This window comes from Neovison vison, chromosome 5, assembly GCF_020171115.1.
Source record: "Neovison vison isolate M4711 chromosome 5, ASM_NN_V1, whole genome shotgun sequence".
Classification (NCBI taxonomy): domain Eukaryota; kingdom Metazoa; phylum Chordata; class Mammalia; order Carnivora; family Mustelidae; genus Neogale; species Neogale vison.
Window position 1 is genome coordinate 109,577,696 of NC_058095.1, and position 19,943 is coordinate 109,597,638.

At 40.4% G+C, this 19,943-nt stretch overlaps 1 protein-coding gene across 4 annotated transcripts in view; it reads right to left on the reverse strand.

The window, feature by feature from the left end:
* Positions 1–19,943, reverse strand: part of LRCH1 (leucine rich repeats and calponin homology domain containing 1) — a 193,412-nt gene that overhangs the window by 69,900 nt on the left and 103,569 nt on the right. For all 4 annotated transcript variants that reach the window (XM_044249740.1, XM_044249739.1, XM_044249742.1 and 1 more), the window contains exon 3: positions 6,713–6,839. In XM_044249740.1, coding sequence (XP_044105675.1) covers positions 6,713–6,839 — 127 coding nt within the window. The remainder of the gene's footprint in view (positions 1–6,712; positions 6,840–19,943) is intronic.

Consider the following 19,943-nt stretch of genomic DNA (forward strand, 5'->3'; position numbering starts at 1 on the left):
ACAGCTGTGTGGCGCTGTTGACAGGGTTGGGGCTTTCATCCACCACTCCACAGTCCCACAGCTTTGGGTACGTAATTCTGAAACTCAAACTTATCTACAGAATGTATCTACGTGGCTGAGTCACTGTCAGGATTATATAAAATAATCCAGGTCATTTACCTAGTAGAATGCCGAGCATATAGTAGGTGCTCAGTAAACACCAGGGCTTTTTCTCTTTCTCTTACAGAAAGAATACCAGATACAAAGACTTACAAAGCAACATATAGCTTACAGCTACAGCTCTGAAAGTACCAGAGGGACAGAAGTAATTCAAAGTGGCCAAGAGACTTTGGAAAGGTCTAGATCATTCCCATCAGCAATGACCCTAGAGGGGTTAGTGCCACAGTGCCAGGATTCCTTAGATTCTCTTGCACCTGAAACAACATGGAACTCTCTGCTGGCCTCTCGTTGATTCAAAAAGGGACATCTCAATAGGTATTTCTTTTTTTTTAAGATTTTATTTTATTTATGTGACAGACAGAGATTACAAGCAGGCAGAGAGGCAGGCAGAGAGAGGGGAGGAAGCAGGCTCCCCGCTGAGCAGAGAGCCCAATGCGGGGCTCGATCCCAGGACTCTGAGATCATGACCTGAGCCGAAGGCAGCGGCTTAACCCACTGAGCCACCCAGGCGCCCCTCAATAGGTATTTCTTAATGGCTTCTTCATGGAAGGAAGATCAACTTTGTTCTCTGCATAATCTCAGATGGCTGGATGAGACAGTCACTGCATGGCAATGCTTTTTGTTTTATTTTCAGATAACTGTGATATATTTTAGATGATAAGATGGCGTTTTCCAATTTTAGTTCCTCTTAAAAATTAGAGAAGACTCCCCCTTTCTTGCAGAGAGCTACGGTTTTTTTGTTTTTTGTTTTTGTTTTTGTTTTTCTGGCCGATGAGGACTCTGCAATACTCCCACTTGGAAGAGGAAAGGGTTTATGACTCCATTTAGTATATTCTTCAAGTCTGATGTGCAATTTAAAAATATTTCTTCCAAAATAGCTAAACAATGCTAAGAGCCTGATAAGCAGAGTGATTTTATCAGCACTTAATTGCCTTCAGGTACTCTGAATCCTTGGGTGGGGGAAGGGAGCTGACTCCCAAATTTTTTAAGAGTTGTTTACCATGTAACTATAAAACAAAAGCCCCAGAAGCAAGTCTAGAATTACTTGAGACTCTCCAGGGAATTTCTTTCCAAATGATAACTAAAAATCATTTGACATGGTTACCTATAGTAGCACTATTTTTTTCAAGATTTTATTTATTTATTTGACAGAGAGAGACACAGCAAGAGAAGGAACAGAAGCAGGGGGAGCAGGAGAGGGAGAAACAAGCTTCCTGCCAAACAGGGAGCCCAACGGGGGGCCTGAACCCAGGGCCCTGGATCATGACCTGAGCTGAAGGCAGATGCTTAACGACAGCCACCCAGGCACCCCAGTAGCACTACTATTTTAAGCAAAAAGAGATGAAAGATAAATAAGAACGGATGGAAACTAATCTTTTTTTAGGCTGTGACCTTAAGCAAGGCCAGTCACCCTTTGTGGTTAAATAAATGGCAACTGATTAAGTATTCACCAACGTCAGAAATAAATGCTTTTCACAAAGATCATGCTTGCTTGCACAGTTCAAGAACACAGGCTTCAGAGCTGCCCCAGCCATACGTGACTACTGAGCATGAGAAATATGGCTGGTCCAACCAGTGAGGTGCTGTCCGTGTAAAATATATACTGGACTTCAAAGACTTAATATAAGAAAAATATAAAAGATTTCATTAACTTAATATTGCATATATGCTAAAATAATATTTTAGCCATCTTGCATGAAATAAAATATATTATTAAAATTAATTTTACTTGCTTTCTTAAAAAAATGTGACTACCAGTACATTTAAAATTAGATTTGCTGACAGCAAATAGGCAACCAAAAGAAATAAAGCCATCCAATTTGGCAAAGAAGAAATTAAACTATCACTATTTACACATGACATGATACTCTATATAGAAAACCCTAAAGACTCCACCAAAAAACTACTAGAACTGATCAATGAATTCAGTAAAGTCTTGGGATATAAAATCAATGTGCAGAAATCTGTTGCATTTCTATACACTAATAATGAAGCAGCACAAAGAGAAATTAAGAAACTAATCTCACTTATAATTATACCCAAAATAAAAAAAATACCTAGGAGTAAACCTAACCAAAGAGGAAAAAACATGTACTGTAAAAACTATAAAACATGGATGACAGAAATTAAAGAAGACACAAAGAAATGGAAAGACATTCCATGTTCATGGACTGGAAGAATAAATAGTTAAAATATCTATACCCAAAGCCTTCTACACATTTCATGCAATCCTATCAAAATACCAACAACATTTTTCACAGACCTAGAACAAACAATCCTTAAAGTTTACATGGAACCACAAAAGACTCCAAAATTGCCAAAGCAATCTTGAAAAAGCAAAGCACAGGTGAAGGCATTACAATTCCAAACTTCAGGTTATATTACAAAGCTGTAGTAATCAAAACACTATGGCACTGGTACAAAAACAGACATGTATATCAATAGAACAGAACAGAAAATTCAGAAATAAATCCCTAATTATATGGTCAATTACTCTTTGACAATGTAGGTAAGAATATCCAATGGGAAAAAGTTTCTTCAACAAATGGTGTTGGGAAAACTGGACAGTTACATGCAAAACAATGAAACTGGACAACTTTTTTACACCTTACACAAAAATTTAAAAATGGATTAATACCTAAATGTGAGACCTGAAACCATAAATATCCTCAAAGAGAGCACAGGTAGTAGGATTTCTGACATAAGCCATATCAATATTTTTCTAGATGTCTCCTGATGCAAGGGAAACAAAAGCAAAAATTAACTATTGGAATTTACATCAAAGTAAAATGCTCTGCACAGGGAGGGAAACAATCTACAAAACTAAAAGGCAACCTACTGAATGGGAGAAGATATCTGCAAATGACATATCCGGTAAAGGGTCAATATCCAAAATACGTAAAGAACTGATACAACTCAACACCCCCAAAAACAAATAATCCCGTTTAAAAAGGGAGCAGAAGACATAACAGACATCTCTCCAATGAAGACAGACAAACATAACCAACAGACACACGAAAAGATGTTCAACATCACTCATCAGGGAAATGCAAATCAAAACTACAATAAGGTATCACCTCACAGCTGTCAGAATGACTAAAATCAAAAACACAAGAAATAACAAATGTTGGTGAGAATGTGGAGAATCATTTGACATGGTTACCTTGTCACTGTTCCTTTCTCAGTGGAGTGAAAACTGGTGCAGCCACTGAGGAAGACAGCATGGAGTTTCCTCATAAAGTTAACAGTAGAACTACTCTATGATCCAGCAATCACACTACTGGGTATTTACCCGAAGAATATAAAAATACTACTTCAAAGGGCTACATGCCCTCCGGATTTTTACTGCAGCATCATTTATAATAGCCGAACTATGGAACGCGCGCGCACACACACAGAGGAATATTATTCATTGCAGCACTATTTACAATAGCCAAACTATGGAACACACGAACACACACACACACACACACACACACACACACGAATATTATTCAGTCATAAAAAAGAATGGAATCTTGTCATTTGCAGCAACGTATGTGAAGCTAGAGTGTTATGCTAAGTGAAATAAGTCAGGGAAAGACAAATACCATATGAGTTCACGCATATGCAGGATTTACAAAACAAATGAGCAAAGGAAAAAGAGAGAGAAAGAAAGAAGCCAAGAAACACTTTAAACTAGAGAGAACCAATTAATGGTTACCGAGGGGAGGTTGGTGAGGGGACAGATGAAATAGGTGATGGGGATTAAGGAGGACACTTGTCATGATAAGTACCAGGGGGTCTGTCAAAGTGCTGAATCACTGTTTTGTGACCTGAAACTCATATAACACTGCATGTCAACTGCATTGGAATTGAGAGAGAGTAGAGTAGAGTAGAAGAAGAGAGGAGAGGACAGGAGAGGGGAGAAGGGAAAGGGAGGGGAGGGGAGGGGAGAGAAAGGAGGGGAGGAGAGAATAGAGTATCATTTGCAGCTTTGCCTTATCTTCCCATCACACGGTGCAGGGTGAAGGTGCTCAAGCTCAGGCCACAAGCTCAGCTACACCACAGGGACCTTCCATACCGCACACTGTCTCTCTATCTGGGGTTTTTGTTTGTTTGTTTGTTTTTTCATTTGTAAGATGACAAGAGCTTGGACTAGATGCTTGTGAAACCCCTGTGGCTCTCACACTCTAGGATTCAAGGATTCAACGATTCAACCGTGATTGCTGGTGGAGAAAAGACAGCAGGGGCCAGTTGATGACCGTGCGTTGTGGTTAGTCAGCACTGAGCAGTTAGTGTAATGAAGAGGCAGGGCGGCTTTTGCTGGAGCTGGGCTCTGTATGGGCTGCCTAAGGAGAGTTCAACGGGTCCCTTATGGCCACCCCACAGCTTGGGGGGGTCCCGAGGCTGCAGACGGTGCCATTCCACTGCACTTCCTGCCGCAGTGCTAACCCAACAGCTGCTGGGAGCACCCGAGGAAAGCCCTGCTTTGGTGTGGGGCCGGCTCCAGGCTCAGCACTCGGGCCACCTCGTCACAGCCGGCAGCCCAGCAGATGGGGGTACGTGCTATCAGCTTAAGCCCAGCATGCCGTGTGACAGCGTCCAGGCTGCCAACAGGTTCCAGCAGACTGACCATGTTCCATGCGCCACCCAGCTGCGGGAGCCCAAAAAGTGGGAAAAAACCAACCTGTGATTTATATTGTGTTTGTATGACTTAATCCAAATTCTAGCAGATCTGGATTTTGTGGTTTATCAGACTCCTAAAAAAAAAGTATTTTTTAAAAAAAGAAAAAAATGTATCTGACTAGCAGTTTTGGGTTTTTTTTTTAATTTTTAATTTTATATATATTTTTATATTTTATATATTTTATTATTATAAAATTTTTATTTTGTATATTATATTATATACTTTATATATAATATATCATCTAATATACTATATTATAAATATATTTATAATTTTTATTATATATTATATATTTATATAAATTTATGTTATATAAAAACATATATATCATATATAAGTTATATATGATATATACAATATATAATAAGTTAAATATATTATATTTAATATATATAAACTCCTTATTGAACAAATCATTTGAGGATACATTCTCCCATTCACTAGGTTGCTTTTTTGTTTTGTTAATAGTTTCCTTTGCTGTGCAAAAACTTTCTATTTTGGTGTAGACTCGATATTTAATTTTGTTTTTGTTTTCCCTTGCCTTAAGGAGACATATCCATAAATACATTGTTCAGGCTATTCAGTGTCCAAGAGATTACTCCCTATGTTTTCTTTTAGGAGTTTCATAGTTTCAGAGCTCACATTTATGTCTTTAATTCATTTTGAGTTTATTTTTGTGTATGGTCTAAAAAAGTGGTCCAATTTCATTATTTTACATGTAGCTGTCCAGCTTTCCTAATACCATTAATTGAAAAGACTATCTTTTCCCCACTGTATATTCTTGCCTCCTTTGTCATAGGGGAACTGACCATCTAAGCATGGGTTTATTTCTAGGCACTCTATCCTCTTCCACTGATCTGTGTGTCTGTTTCTGTGCCAGTACCATATTGTTCTGATTATCACAGCTTTGTTAGCTATCTTGAAATCTGGGATTATGACACCTCTGGTTTTGTTCTTCTTTCCCAAGATTGCTTAGCTATTTGAGGAGACCCCTGTATTTTTATAACCAATTCCAACTATGGTGTGAGCTAGTTGGAACAGGTGTCAGATACTACTATCACATAAGTCCTGAAGAAGATACTCTTTCTTCACCTTTAGTGCCTTTATACAGCAATACCTCATTTCTATGCTAAAACCAAAGCTGATCCAAATATGATACGGGTGTTGTCACTTTCCTAGTCAACTCCCCATGCAGACATGATGTAGGGGTCACAGCACTCTCTATCTGGGCCTCATAAATCATCACCATAGTGTTCTACGTGGCCCCAAAGAAATGAACTGGAGTTGGCACACAAGAGAAAAGTTATTGGCCCTCAGTGTTCTAGACTCGGTGCACACTTACAAACCCATGTCCACCCATCTATAAGGTTTACTTTTCTTTCTTTCTTTCTTTCTTTTTTTTGGTCTCTGGGGATTTGGTCACATTTTAGAGCTTATCAATTGGGGGCAATGGCTACTAAAACCCTTAGAGAATCAGAGCACTCTGCGTTTTCTGAATTAATTATCTATATTCATAAAGTATGGCCTATTAACTTATTTGTACATTACTTTGCCAGTTGAACCATAGTTTGTCACAAATTTACATGCAATCTGAAAAAAAAAAAATGATCTAACTACCACACGATAGCCTGCAAACTTCAGGAACTGTAAATCCTGTGAACTTCAGGAAGTGTAAACTACCGGAAACCTCTAAATTGCAGGAACTGTGTCTGCTACAGCAAAGCCAAGACTGTTCCTCTCTCCACTTAATGACTTTATCACGCACAGCCTTCCAGCAACATACGTGCCGCCCTGTCCAACTGTAGCAAAGATTCTTTCTGACTACCTTGATAGACTACAACTAGTAAGCAAATAAAAAGAGCATCTTAAAAATCAGTAACATACCAACTCCATCAACTGTTTGAGCTGACCTATCTCTTCAGGCAGCGCTCCAAGTTTGTTGTTACTTGCGATTAAGACTTTCAGAGGCAGACCACACAGGCAGGCAGGCAGGGCAGACAGCTGATTTCGACTGCAAAGACAATACCAGAACACAGGTGAACATACAGGCCACGTCATGCTGTTTCTGAATGTGAGTCAGCAAGAAGAAAGGAGTGGTCCAAGAAGACATTTTACAAATATAAAAGGTTCAATAAAGTTTCTGCATGTGTCATAAATCCCAAATACAGAAGATAATAAAGTATATTTCTAAGAAAGAAAGACGGGGGTGCCTGGGAGGTTGGGCGTCCAACTCCGGATTTCAGCTCCGGTCCTGATCTCAGGGTCCTGGAATGGAGTTCATCGGGCAGTCTGCTTTTCTTTCTCCCTCTCCCTCTGCCCTCTGCCCGACTCTTGCACATACTCTAAATAAATAAATAAATAAAATCTATATTTAACAGAAAGAAAGAAAGAAAGGCATAGGCAGTTCTGTGGGAAACAATTTTTTCCGGCACCAGGAAAGCCCTTGCAGAAGCTGAGTCCTTGGCCAGCCAAGAGGCAGACGGGCATCACGCCCTGTGCCACCAATAGCAACAGGAAGCTGGTGCCAACTGTTCTCTTCTGACAATGTGAGCAGGAAACTCAGCAAGATCCAAGTACCATGAAGGCATCCTCCCCTCCGTGTTAGTAGTGATGGGGAAGGTCATTGTGCTGCAAGTTATAAAAGACCTCTAGCCTGATTTCCAACATTTTGACTCTGCTTCCTTTTGCTAACACAAGAGCCACTGTGGTTAAGGTCTATTTGGATGTCTGCAAGGGAGCTAATTAAAAGAAGAAAAACACTGGGGCGCCTAGGTGGCTCAGTCAGTTAAGTGTCTGCCTTTAGCTCAGGTCACGGGCCCACGGTCCTGAGATCAAGCCCCACACGGCCCTCCCTGCTCAGTGGGGGGCTCCCTCTCTATCTACCCCTCCCCCAGCTCATGATCTCTCTTGCTTGCTCTCTCTCTCCCACATAAATAAATAAAATATTTTAAAAAATAAAAGAAAAAAATAAAGTTGGCCTTCTGCCAAAACTGAAGCTAGGGCCTCGAGGGGTTCAGTTTCACAGAGTACCCAGAAACTGCTCACATTCAGTTTCACAGAGGACCCAAAAGTCTGGCTCCACATCACACTTCTGCTTTGCAGGACGAGGTTTTCTACCGAGAAGTGTCTGAACTTCCTAACATCCTATCATCAGTGCCTAGTTTTTCTGAGAAATGGGAAAATAATGGGTAAGTGAAATCCATGAACCATTTTATGTATGTCAGCCATTTATTTCAACCTCCTTTCCCACAAAAAGCCCCTTCCTTGCCATCAAGTAAGGAGACAGAATGTTTTTAGTTTCCCTGCCTTTCTTTCCCTGGCATTCTGCTGATGAAGCCAACGACCAGGCTGTGAAATATCTAAAAATCTGTGTGTCGAGTTACTACAACTATTTAGAACTTGTTTTGTGTGTACGTGTGCACGTGCACGAAGCTTCCAAGGTTGTGGTACAGTGTGCATGTATTTATGGACACACATAAATCAGTGTGAGAGAGAGGAAGGGACAGACAGCCTGAAAACACACCAGTGTTATTAGTAATCCTTCGAGGGGGATTAGGTACAATGAGTGTCTTTTTATTTTCTTCCTTATACTTTGCTGAATTTTCCAAGATTCCTACAAAGTGCTTTCATAATTGAAATAAATATCACAGGGCACCTTGCTAGCTCAGTCTGCTGCAAGTCCAACTCTTGGTTTAAGCTCAAGTCATGACCTCAGGTTTGTGGGATGGAGCCCTGCATCAGGCTCAGTGTTCAATGGAGAGTCTGCTTCTCTTCCTCTGTAACCCCCCACTTGCGTGCACCCTCTTGCGAGCTCTCTCTGTCTAAAATAAATAAATCTTAAAAAAGAAATAAATATCACTATAAAAAGATAAACTTCATCTGCATACTGGTTACATGGGGGTTTCTATTTATGAAAATTCATTGAGATGTATAATGATGAACTGTGTACTTTTCTGTATGTATTATATTTCAGTTGAAGGTTTTACTCCCCTACTCCCCCATATGAGGAGGTGGGAATCATATGGCTAAATAAAGGACATCTCTAGCTGATGGGCTGAGAAAAAGCAGGTGTTATCCCCTGGAAAGAACCATTCTAGTGACATGTGGGCGGCACAGTTGGTTAAGGCTGCCTTCAGCTCAGGTCATGATCCCAGGGTCCTGGCATCGAGTTCCACATTGGGCTCCTTGCTCAGCGGGGTGTCTGCTTCAACCTCTCCCTCTGCCCTTCCACCCTCACTCATGTTCTCTCTCTCTCTCTCAAAGAAATAATAAAATCTTAAAAACAAAACAAAACAAAACAAAACTTTCTCAAGTGGGTACTCCCCTGATATCTCTCCTGTTCCAGGTACCCAATGCCTGGGTAATAGGGTTTATCAAAAAAAAGACATAGTCACCCTTCCCTCCATTGCTGAGATCTGCAAATAAAGAGATTTCCAGAAAGGTGCGGGAAGGAGAGAGGTTTCTCTAAGAAGGTCCAGCAGAGGGAGGGAGGAGATTGAAAGCCATCTGGGGGTGGAGGGGGGTTCTGGCACTGGAAGGACCAGCTGCCTCTTCACTTCCCCCTGGTTAGAGTGATAGGGAGAGTAAGGGGGGCTGGACACACCGTGGCACTTTCTCCTGTCTCTGAGGGAAGCAGAAGGGCATCAAGGGCTACCAGCCTGTCCTCCAGCCTCTGACATCCACCCACAGGAGCCCAGTGGGGCTGCTCTGACTGGCTGACAGGGACTTCCTGGAGCGCTGATGGGAAAGCTTTCTCCAAGCTCCATAAACATCTCCTTTGACACTACCTCCGGAAAAGAGAACGAAATTTATTGAAAGGTGGCAAGCAAATAATTTGGAATGTAATTCGTGGTTATAAAATATTTATTAATACATAATTTCCTAAAATGAGGATTGGTTACTTAAAATGTTAATAAGGCCATTTTTTTTTTTTTTAATTTTGGAGCCACATTTAAACTTCTTTTTGGAGAAAAGATAAGGAAACAAAGATTAATTGGTATTTTCAAAAATTTCTATATTCCTGTTTTCATAGAATTAACAATTACAGTTGAACATTCTTCCTGTGTTTCTTTGCTTGGAAACTCAGATCTCAGCTACTCCCAGTCACACCATAATGCAGGGATCTCCTCAGATTAACAGATACTGAATGAGGAGAGCCACTTATCATACCGTTTAAGCAATGCAATGAGGGCTCTTCTCATTCAGAAGCACAGTATTTGAGATTACATGGGATTAGGCTCATGGGAATTCTAGCGGGTACTAATTTAAAATAAAATAACACTGAAGCTGGGGCGCCTGGGTGGCTCAGGGGGTTAAGCCGCTGCCTTCGACTCAGGTCATGATCCCAGGGTTCTGGGATCGAGTCCCGCATCGGGCTCTCTGCTTGGCAGGGAGCCTGCTTCCTCCTCTCTCTCTGCCTGCCTCTCTGTCTACTTGTGATCACTGTCTGTTAAATAAACAAAATAAAAAAATATATTTAAAAAAAAATTAAAAAAAAAACACTGAAGCATTTTAAATTTAAAATGTTAATATCAATTTTAAATGTAAGCATTTTAAGTTTAAGCATAATTAAATGTAAGCATGATTTCTTTGATGGGGGTTACAAGCTTTTTATGCTAAAAGTTGTTGATGGAGTAACCTATTTATTTATGCCTCATGCTATACTATAGTTAGTCACCTGCAGATAAATCCAGACGCCAGAACTTTAGTTATAACACAGCACGCTACAGACCCAGGTCACATTTCTTCAATCTCATTGATCCAGTCTCTCAGGCTCAACTTCATATATTTTATCACAGGATGTTCCTATATGACTTGTAATTTCCCCGATAGAAAAAGGAAATACACATGCACACAAAAACCCATTAGCTGTCCGGCAAGTATTTATAAAGGACAGGAGAAACTCCATTCCCTTTAATCCTCGACCCACTAAAGACCACATGGGTAGCCTGAGATTTTTTCAAACCACTCATATGGCAGCAATTTTTCTCAAGCAAATAATTGCCTCAGGCCTCAAACAACTGTCTTGCTCCCCACGTGTCTCCTGCTGGCCTCTCGGCTAAAAATGGGCCCTTTGCAGAAAGAATGTTTAAAATAAGGCTATATACAATCTGGTAAGGTAATGGTCAACATTTATTTTCAAATCTACCTTGCAAGCTCTACCTGAAAGCAAAATCTAAAAAAAAAAAAGACTTTTTTTTTAACTCACTCGGTACAAAGGATTTAGTGGGGGAAACGGGGCCACTCATTCAGAAGCAGAAATTACAGATTTGGTCGTGGCAGCCTGACTCTTCTTGCCCAGCATCTCTTCTCACTGTCCCTGCCCAGTCTGCGAGGACGATGATGGCACAGGGAGGGAGGTGGAGAGGCGGAAAGGCGTTAGGTTTTTATTGGGCCGTGTTTACTGCTGATGCTTCCTCTTCCATCTTTCTCAATCAAATGACTCCTTATTAGATTGATTGGTCTATTTCCTCACGTCAAGATGAAACAAGGCAACTCAAACATAATTTGAACACTTTTGATAGCTTTAGTTTACAGGATAAATTTCTCTTGGCTTCAAGTATCCACTACCCCGAACTTAACATAATTCTTAAACTAAAGAATTTGCAAACCATCTCACTTCCGTACGGTTTTACTGCTAGAGAGTCTTAATTTAATGTGTTTTGACTATGACACTTATTAATATCCATGTTTTTAGACTTAATGGTGGTATTTAACCTTATTTATTATTGGTTTATCAGAAAGTTATTTTCCCTAACATATGTGATGATAAAAAAAAAAATACTATAGGGGCACCTGGGTGGCTCAGTTGTTGAGCATCTGCCTTTGGCTTGGATCACGATCCCAGGGTCCTGGGATCAAGTACCACATTGGGCTCCCTGCTTAGAGGGATGCTTGCTTCTCCCATTCACCCTGCTTGTATTCCCTCTCTCACTGTGTCTCTCTCTGTCAAATAAGTAAGTAAATAAGTAAATAAAAAGGCTATATTCTTACATGTGATTTTATTATCAGGGTATCCTATATATATATATTTTTTATTCTACTGGAATAATGTATGGGTTCTTTTTAGTGTATGGGTTCACTTAATAATTGAGGGTAGAACCCACTCAGCAGAAAATAATTTATAGGAAGACTTCCATAACATAGTCACCCACTCAGCTGGTGAAAAGGTCACCAGCTGTGGAATTAGAAGGCCTGGCTTCAAATCTCGTCACTGCCACAAACATTTGGTGCAGGTAAAACATTTAACTTCTCTGTTTTGTTGTCTTTAAAACATAGATGATAACGCTTACCTAACATGACACATGAGAGTATGGAGGCAAAAGTGCTTGGCCCAACATTAAATCTCCACAACGAGACAAAATGATACCTGACCACTCATGTGGCAAAAGCAGTGGGAGCGTGACTAAAAAAAAAGTGTACGTGTGCTTAGCTTCATTTTATTTATTTTATTTCCTAACTGCTAAAATGTCAACCACTTTTCAAATATGGTTTCATGTTGCATTCATTGAAAGCATAAACCCCTAAAACATAAAGATGATCACTCCGAGACATGCAGGATAGGACCAGGCTGGGCTACACAACCTCAGCCTAAGAGAAACCAAGTGAACTACAACCACTCTGGAAACCCTAGACGAGCACCTACAAGCACTTGGACGACTTTCTCTCCCCCACCTTCTCCAAATGCCAAGTTCCTACTATTCATCTGGGAAAACATGAATATCCAGGGGTCACCATCTTCATTTACTGTTCGGTTTCTGAAGAGTAACTGAAATAATGGTGTGAAATAATAACCATCACAAGCCTAGCCGAAACTGTCCCAGCTCACACCTCAACAGCCCCAGAGAGATCAGGGCAGGTTTTGTGGTATGAACACTCCGGGCTCGCCTTCTGTGAATCTCGGCTGGGGTGGGGGTTTGGGGGAAGGAACAAACAAGTATGCTGTAGCTATTGCTACTGTTTGTGCAAAGAGTTTCTCTGTGCGTGGTATGCGTCCTTTCAAAGGACATCTCACTTAATTTTGTGTTTATGGGTTGTTCTTTTTTGTTTGTTTTTGTTTTGTTTTTCTGTATACCCTGTTCACCTTTCATTCAAGGCAGAGTAACATTTTTATGGTTTTTTTTCTCTTTTACATATGACACTTGGCTGTTCATGGTCTTTATTACACACACACATCAGTGAACAATATCTATAGAGAACCATTTCCTTTTTCTTGCTGGCTCCATTCTGAAAAACCCACCATGGTAAAATGTCTCACCCTCTCTTCCCCTGGTGACAGAGTACTTCCCCTTCATGGCCTGTCCTCCCCCTGCGTTCCCACCATCCGCAGATGCCCGAGACTCCTCCCAACAACCACCAGCACCTCGCTTCACATTGCCTGGGATCTTCTGGCAGACCTTAATGCTACAAATACAAAATTACATGACTATCACGTTCACCCTGTTTGACATGAGATCTGTAAAGCAGTCGTGCGATTGAGATTTCGGGCATGCATAACATGTGGGCAGCCACACTGAACCTGAACTTTGAAAGCACTGAGGCTGTCTGCAACTTGGGGGTGGCTATCACCAGGAAACTTCAAATGCTTGAGACCAGCAACGCAGAATCATCCTTCTAAACCTGCATCATGAACCAGCTGTTGAGCACTACATACCCATCCATTTCCCATTCTACATGTGTGAAGGCCATGTCTGGAGAAGCAAAGCTGTCAGCTGCAGAAAGGAGAACCAAAAGAGCAGCAAGAAGCAAAAAGGGAGTGTCTACAGCAGCTCAGAGTTCGGGCCAGTGGCTGCACCAGCCCTTCTGCTATGCCTTTGTGCGTGCATACCTGCACCATATTTGGCCACTGCAGCTGAAGCTGGTTCCCACAATAACAGCCTATCAGTCTCCTCCTGAGTATAAATAAAGCCTGGCTTAAAATACTCTGCTTTTTTATACTCTCCATGGCCGGCAACCACTGCTGCCGATGTCTGTAATTAGATTTCAAAGTGTAATTATTGATAACTCACCCCTTCCCAGTTACTTCCTGTCCTTTTTTTTTTTTCTCAGAGCTCGTCATTTCTTAAAGGATGAGGCTTTAAAAACTGTGACCTCAAATTTCCTCTTTAATATTTTATTATGCCCTCCCTTCACTCTAAAATGGAGCTAAGTGTTCTAAATCACGGAAGTTCTGGATATTCAAAGAGAAAGCAGTATCAGATGCCAGCCAAGAATATTAACGGCCAAACACCTTCAGAGGAAAGAATGTAGACTTGGGGTTTTAAGTATTAAGACTATTGGGGCACCTGGATGGCTCAATTTGGTTAAACATCCAACTCTTAATCTCACCTCAGGTCTTGATCTCAGGGCTATGAGTTCAAGCCCTGAATTGGGGCTATTTAAAAAATAATAATATAAACAAAATAAAAAGTATTAAGACTGTAGAGGCCTAAGCCCTATGTCTTGAAAAACACCACTCTGCAAAACACTGTTGCTGGTACCTAGGGAAACCACCACTAAATGGCTAAGAAAAATGTCTTGGCACTGAAAATAATTCTCCCACTTTTTGGAGCCAAGTAGAATGCTCCAAGTAGAATGGACACTAGCTTCCTATTACCAGGCAAAGATGCCTACCTTACCCACCTTCTCCTCCATGCAACTCCACCAAGCCAAATGTTACTTTGACATTTTTCCTCCACCCAAAAGGAAACGGATATCCATACCGACTTAGAGGAGAACAGGCTGTCCAGATCAAGTTAGGCAGACGGACCCTGGAGTCCTAAGTGAATACAAAATATTCTATCCAGGGACTCTGAGTGAATACAAAATATTCATAGTAAGATTTAAGATGCCTGAACATTTTTGAACATTTTGTCTATCATTTAAAGACATACATCTCTCCATCTATTTCCAGGAATTTTTAAGTGCAGGTGGAATTAATTATATGAATATGTCTATATACATCCTTCTTTTTTCCTACTTATTCTTCCAAGAAAATGAGTCTTCAGAGAGCTCCTGTCATGTAACTTGACAGCCTATAATAACACGGTTTCATTTAACTGTTCTAATACTTTTACAAATCAGCACCATATCCACATTACTAACAATACTAGAAAATCCACTTACTTTACTAGATCTTCTGCACTCTTTTTCTTAACCCATATGGCAATAGATGTGACATAGCACACTACAAAACCGGATTAGACAATTCCAGAAACATTTCTTGGGTAGTTATGACGTATAAAGCATTATGCTCAGCACTTAGACAACTATCATTTTATTTATATTCACAACAGTCATGTAATATAAGCAACAGTCATGTAATAGAACCATTAAACCCCCGACCTTTCAGATGCAAAAACTGATGTTGTTCAGAGAGTTTAAAGAACTTGCTCCAGATTGCCTGGCTAGTGCTCTGTGATGCGTGGTTTGAAACGAGGCAGGCCAGGCTTCATAGTAATGTCTGTGATCTTCTTCAATACAACACTGGCTATTTTCATTGACTTTGGAAGACAAAGTGAAGGGAAACCCGGAAAAGAGTAGGAGGAGGAGCTCAGATTCTAAGCAGGAGGCAATGAGATCCTAGACTGGTTGCTCAAGGATTAATTTCTATGAAAAAGGGTGGAGGACAGGGTCAAAGATAATTTCTGAGGTTCTAAGCTGGGCGGGATGGAGAAAACTGGGAACATAGACAGGAACAAGGATGCTAATTTGGGAAAGAAGAAAATGAGCTTAGTTTAGCAGATGCTCAATTTTGAGGCGTCAATAAGCATCTAAGAGGACCTGAATTTTTGGCAGTCAGGAAAAAGGGGGAGAGGATATATTTGAGACACCTGAGGCACGGGTCTGAGAGAGAAGATTTAAGGACCAAAGACTGACCTGTGTGGAATTCTAGTGATAAGGTGCAGAAAGAGAAAGAACACCCAGACAGGGAAATAAAGAAGAAACAGAAAGACACAGAAAAGCAAGGAGGAAAGCCTGTGACCAAATCCAGGAAGGTTGGAGGCATGGTGTCAAACGCTGATAGGAAGCCAGTTATTTTTCTAAACTTCTGAAAGCCTGCTCTGATCAAGAACCTGTTCTAAACTCAGAAAATACGAAATGGATATGAATCCTCAAACCTAGCCCTTCACAGAATTAGGCAACATCTCTCTGAGCTGATGTCCCACTAGAACACTGGACATTTATTTTAAAAATTCTGAAACAGCAGGTATCTCCTACTGGGTTTCTCAAGACATAAGATAAAAAAATTAGTGACTCGGGGCACCTGGGTGGCTCAGTGGGTTAAAGCCTCTGCCTTCAGCTCAGGCCCTGATCCCAGGGTCCTGGGATTGAGACTCAGATGGGGCTCTCTGCTCAGTGGGGAGCCTGCTTCCTCCTCTCTCTCTCTCTGCCTGCCTCTCTGCCTACTTGTGATCTGTCTAATAAATAAATAAATCTTAAAAAAAAAAAATTAGTGACTCTTAGCAAATAAAGTGAGACTTCCTTTATGGATGCTCTCTTGTAAGGGGGACTGAAAGATGCCTGGCTCACCCTAACTACTATGTAAACAAGGGTCTGCAGACTTTGGGCCCCACTGTCAACTACTCAAAAGTTGTCTCTGCAGAAGATTCTAGGCTGTTCTCTCCTCTTGGTACAGAGGTCACAGTGGTCTCGCCCTCGGATTAACGTACAGGAGGGAGGACCCTCTACTCCTAACAGTTCACTTACGTTCCCTGAAGGCCACCCATTCGAATGCCTGGCCAGACAAAGGTCCACGTGCTGCCCTCAGAGCACACACTCTCCTTGGTCTTGCCCAACAACACACCTGCCCGCACAGAGCCTCTCACAGTCTTTGGGACACAGGCTGTTGGAAGAAGAGTTTCACAATCCCCAGCAAATACCATTGCTTATATTCTTCTTCTTCTTATAGTTCATGAAGCTGCACAACTCCTGCATACAGTGATGCAAATGGAATTATTTAGTATATTAGGAACATTGTGATTGACTTTAAAATGGGCAAAATCAGTGCTCGGGGTCTTGTCTAATATACCTTTCCAAGTTATCTCTGCCTTTCATCATCTTTGAGCTATCTTACACCCCTATAATTTGTTGTAAAACTGAAAACGGACAGTAAGGAAAATAATTTTAGTACACAGACGCACAAATTGTGGCGAGTGTGGTGGAACTGTAAATGATCACGGCGCTCTTGCAGCCGTTCATAAATTCATCTCTGCCAGCCCACTAGTGTGTGGGTGTGCGCGCGTTAGCGTGAAGTCTCCCTCAAACAGGCTGTGACATCTTACTGGCTCCTTTGGTAATTAACGAATTATATACAATCTTTGATGGATGTCATATTTGTATGAGAGTCCTGATTTTACCTTTTTAAAAGAATTATCCTTTAATGAGTGATTATTTCAACTATAGGGATGTGGCATTTCTACAACAAAATTTCAGTGCAGATAAAGACTCTTTCAGCTGTTTCAGACTTCTGGTCAAGGTCATTCTTTTCTTCATTATATAATATTGAGCTCTCAGAACCTCTGGAAAAAAAAAAATCCTCTTATCCCCTACAAAAAGAGTTCAATCCTATTAAAAAAAAGGGGGGGTGGGCTGGGAAATGGAAAAAGCTCATAAGCACACATCACAAAATATTAACAATTGTTTGAGTACTGGTGTGAACGATTGATATATCGTTTGTGCTTTGCACTACTTAATTTTTTCTCAAAAAATCGTTCATTTTACTTGATAAATAATAAATAATAATAAACAAATATATATGTATATATATTTTAAAAGTACTAATTAAAAAATAAATCAGCTTGGATGCCAGCTCTGTGTAACACACTTTATGCTTTAGTGTTTCCTGGGCCCTTCTGTCTTCTACTTAGATTTCATTTTTCCCTTCAATACATCTAGCCCATACAGATTACTGGGCCACTGAATATAACATTATGTAGGGAACATATCTTTTTTTAGTTATTTTTATTAACATAAAATGTATTATTCGCCCCAGGGGTACAGGTCTGTGAATCATCAGGCTTACACATTTTACAGCACTCACCATAGCATATATCCCCCCTAATGTCCATAATCCACTCCCCAGCAACCATCACTTTCTTTTGTGAGATTAAGAGTCTCTTATGGTTTGTCTCCCTCCCAATCCCAAATGAAACATGATGGGATCACATTTTTTAACCTCATCCTCTTTAAGCATGAGGTCAGTTCTTAAAGGAATGAATGGGTGATAAAAATTCTTCTAAGTTAGTGTTTACAAACTGATGTTTTGGAAAGCACCACCCTGGGAGATGCTAATAGGTAGGCCTCACAAAAAAAAAAAAAAAAAAAGGTTGGGGGAAGAACTCTGTGTTGCTTGGAGATATACAGTGCAGATTAGTATAATACATGGTTTCATTTGTATGTGTGTGTGTGTGTGTTTAAGTATACCTATATCCAACAGAACATTTTTCCATAAAACATACTCTGAGGAAACGATGTTCTACTTATTCCTTAATTGATCCAATGGCATCACTGAGATTAGAAACAAACAGCTTTTTTCTCCAATGGAGTCTGGCAGGTAACTTTTCTCCAGATCCTTTATTCTCTATTCATGAATAGACAAATTAATCATTGAGTAGAATGGATCAATTTTCTTATGTTATTTTCACATTCCTTTCTGCTTTGGCTTGCCAAATGGAGTACCAGAAAAACACTGCTTGATTTCATGAGGTTAAGGTAGATATGCTTAGATTAATAGATAACATAGTTCCACATTATCCAACCCTGAAAGTGACCCAAATCTTCTGGTTATTTTCTCACTGTTCAAAGAGATTATCTCATTCCATCTGTCCTCACAGTCCATCTGGTCCAGAGAATGGAAAGGTGTTCCAGGAAATGGCAAGAGATTTAAAAAAAAAAAAAAAAAGCCCCACAGACTCAACTGCTCACATCCCAATTATACCCTTTGTTGCCTAAACACTCAATGCCTTGAATGCTTCTAGATAAAGAACCACAAAATATGCATTTATTCTTGACTTAATTTATCTACTGCGGAAAAGTGCTATTTAGGACTATCACATATGCTGAAACTCTTGGCTACATTATTTTGTCAAGAATTCCCCTCCTTATAGAACTGCCCTATGACCCAGCAATTGCACTACTGGGAATTTACCCTAAAGATACAAACGTAGTGATCCAAAGGGGCATGTGCACCCGAATGTTTATAGCAGCAATGTCCACAATAGCCAAACTATGGAAAGAACCTAGATGTCCATCAACAGATGAATGGATCAAGAAGATGTGGTATATATACACAATGGAATACTATGCAGCCATCAAAAGAAACGAAATCTTGCCATTTGCGACAACATGGATGGAACTAGAGCGTATCATGCTTAGCAAAATAAGTCAAGTGGAGAAAGACAAATATCATATGATCTCCCTGATATGAGGGAGTGGTGATGCAACATGGGGGCTTAAGTGGGTAGGAGAAGAATCCATGAAACAAGATGGGATAGGGAGGGAGACAAACCATAAGTGACTCTTAATCTCACGAAACAAACTGTGGGTTGCTGGGGGGAGGGGGGTTGGGAGAAGGGGGGTAGGGTTATGGACATTGGGGAGGGTATGTGCTTTTGGGTAAATTGGAAGGGGAGATGAACCATGAGAGACTATGGACTCTGAAAAACAATCTGAGGGGTTTGAAGTGGCGGGGGGGTGGGAGGTTGGGGTACCAGGTGGTGGGTATTATAGAGGGCACAGCTTGCATGGAGCACTGGGTGTGGTGAAAAAATAATGAATACTGTTTTTATGAAAATAAATAAATTGGAAGGAAAAAAAAAAAAGAATTCCCCTCCTTGAGCTCTGAGCACTAGCATTCCTTTCAGAATTAAGATAATATTATTAATAAAATATTCTACAGTTTTCTAGCTACGATAGCATATGTTTTTTTACTTTGAAAATGAAACCATGCATCTAGATTTGAATTAGGAAGCTGAGAAAAAAAAAATACTGTCTCTTTTCTCAAAAGCAACTCTTATAAAAAACTTTTGTATTTGCCCTGTTACTGTAATTGTCACTAACAAGCAAATAAGAACACCAAGAAAACCAAAGTAAAGCCCTGGCTTGGCCCTTAGGCCAGCAGACTGCAGTCAAAATC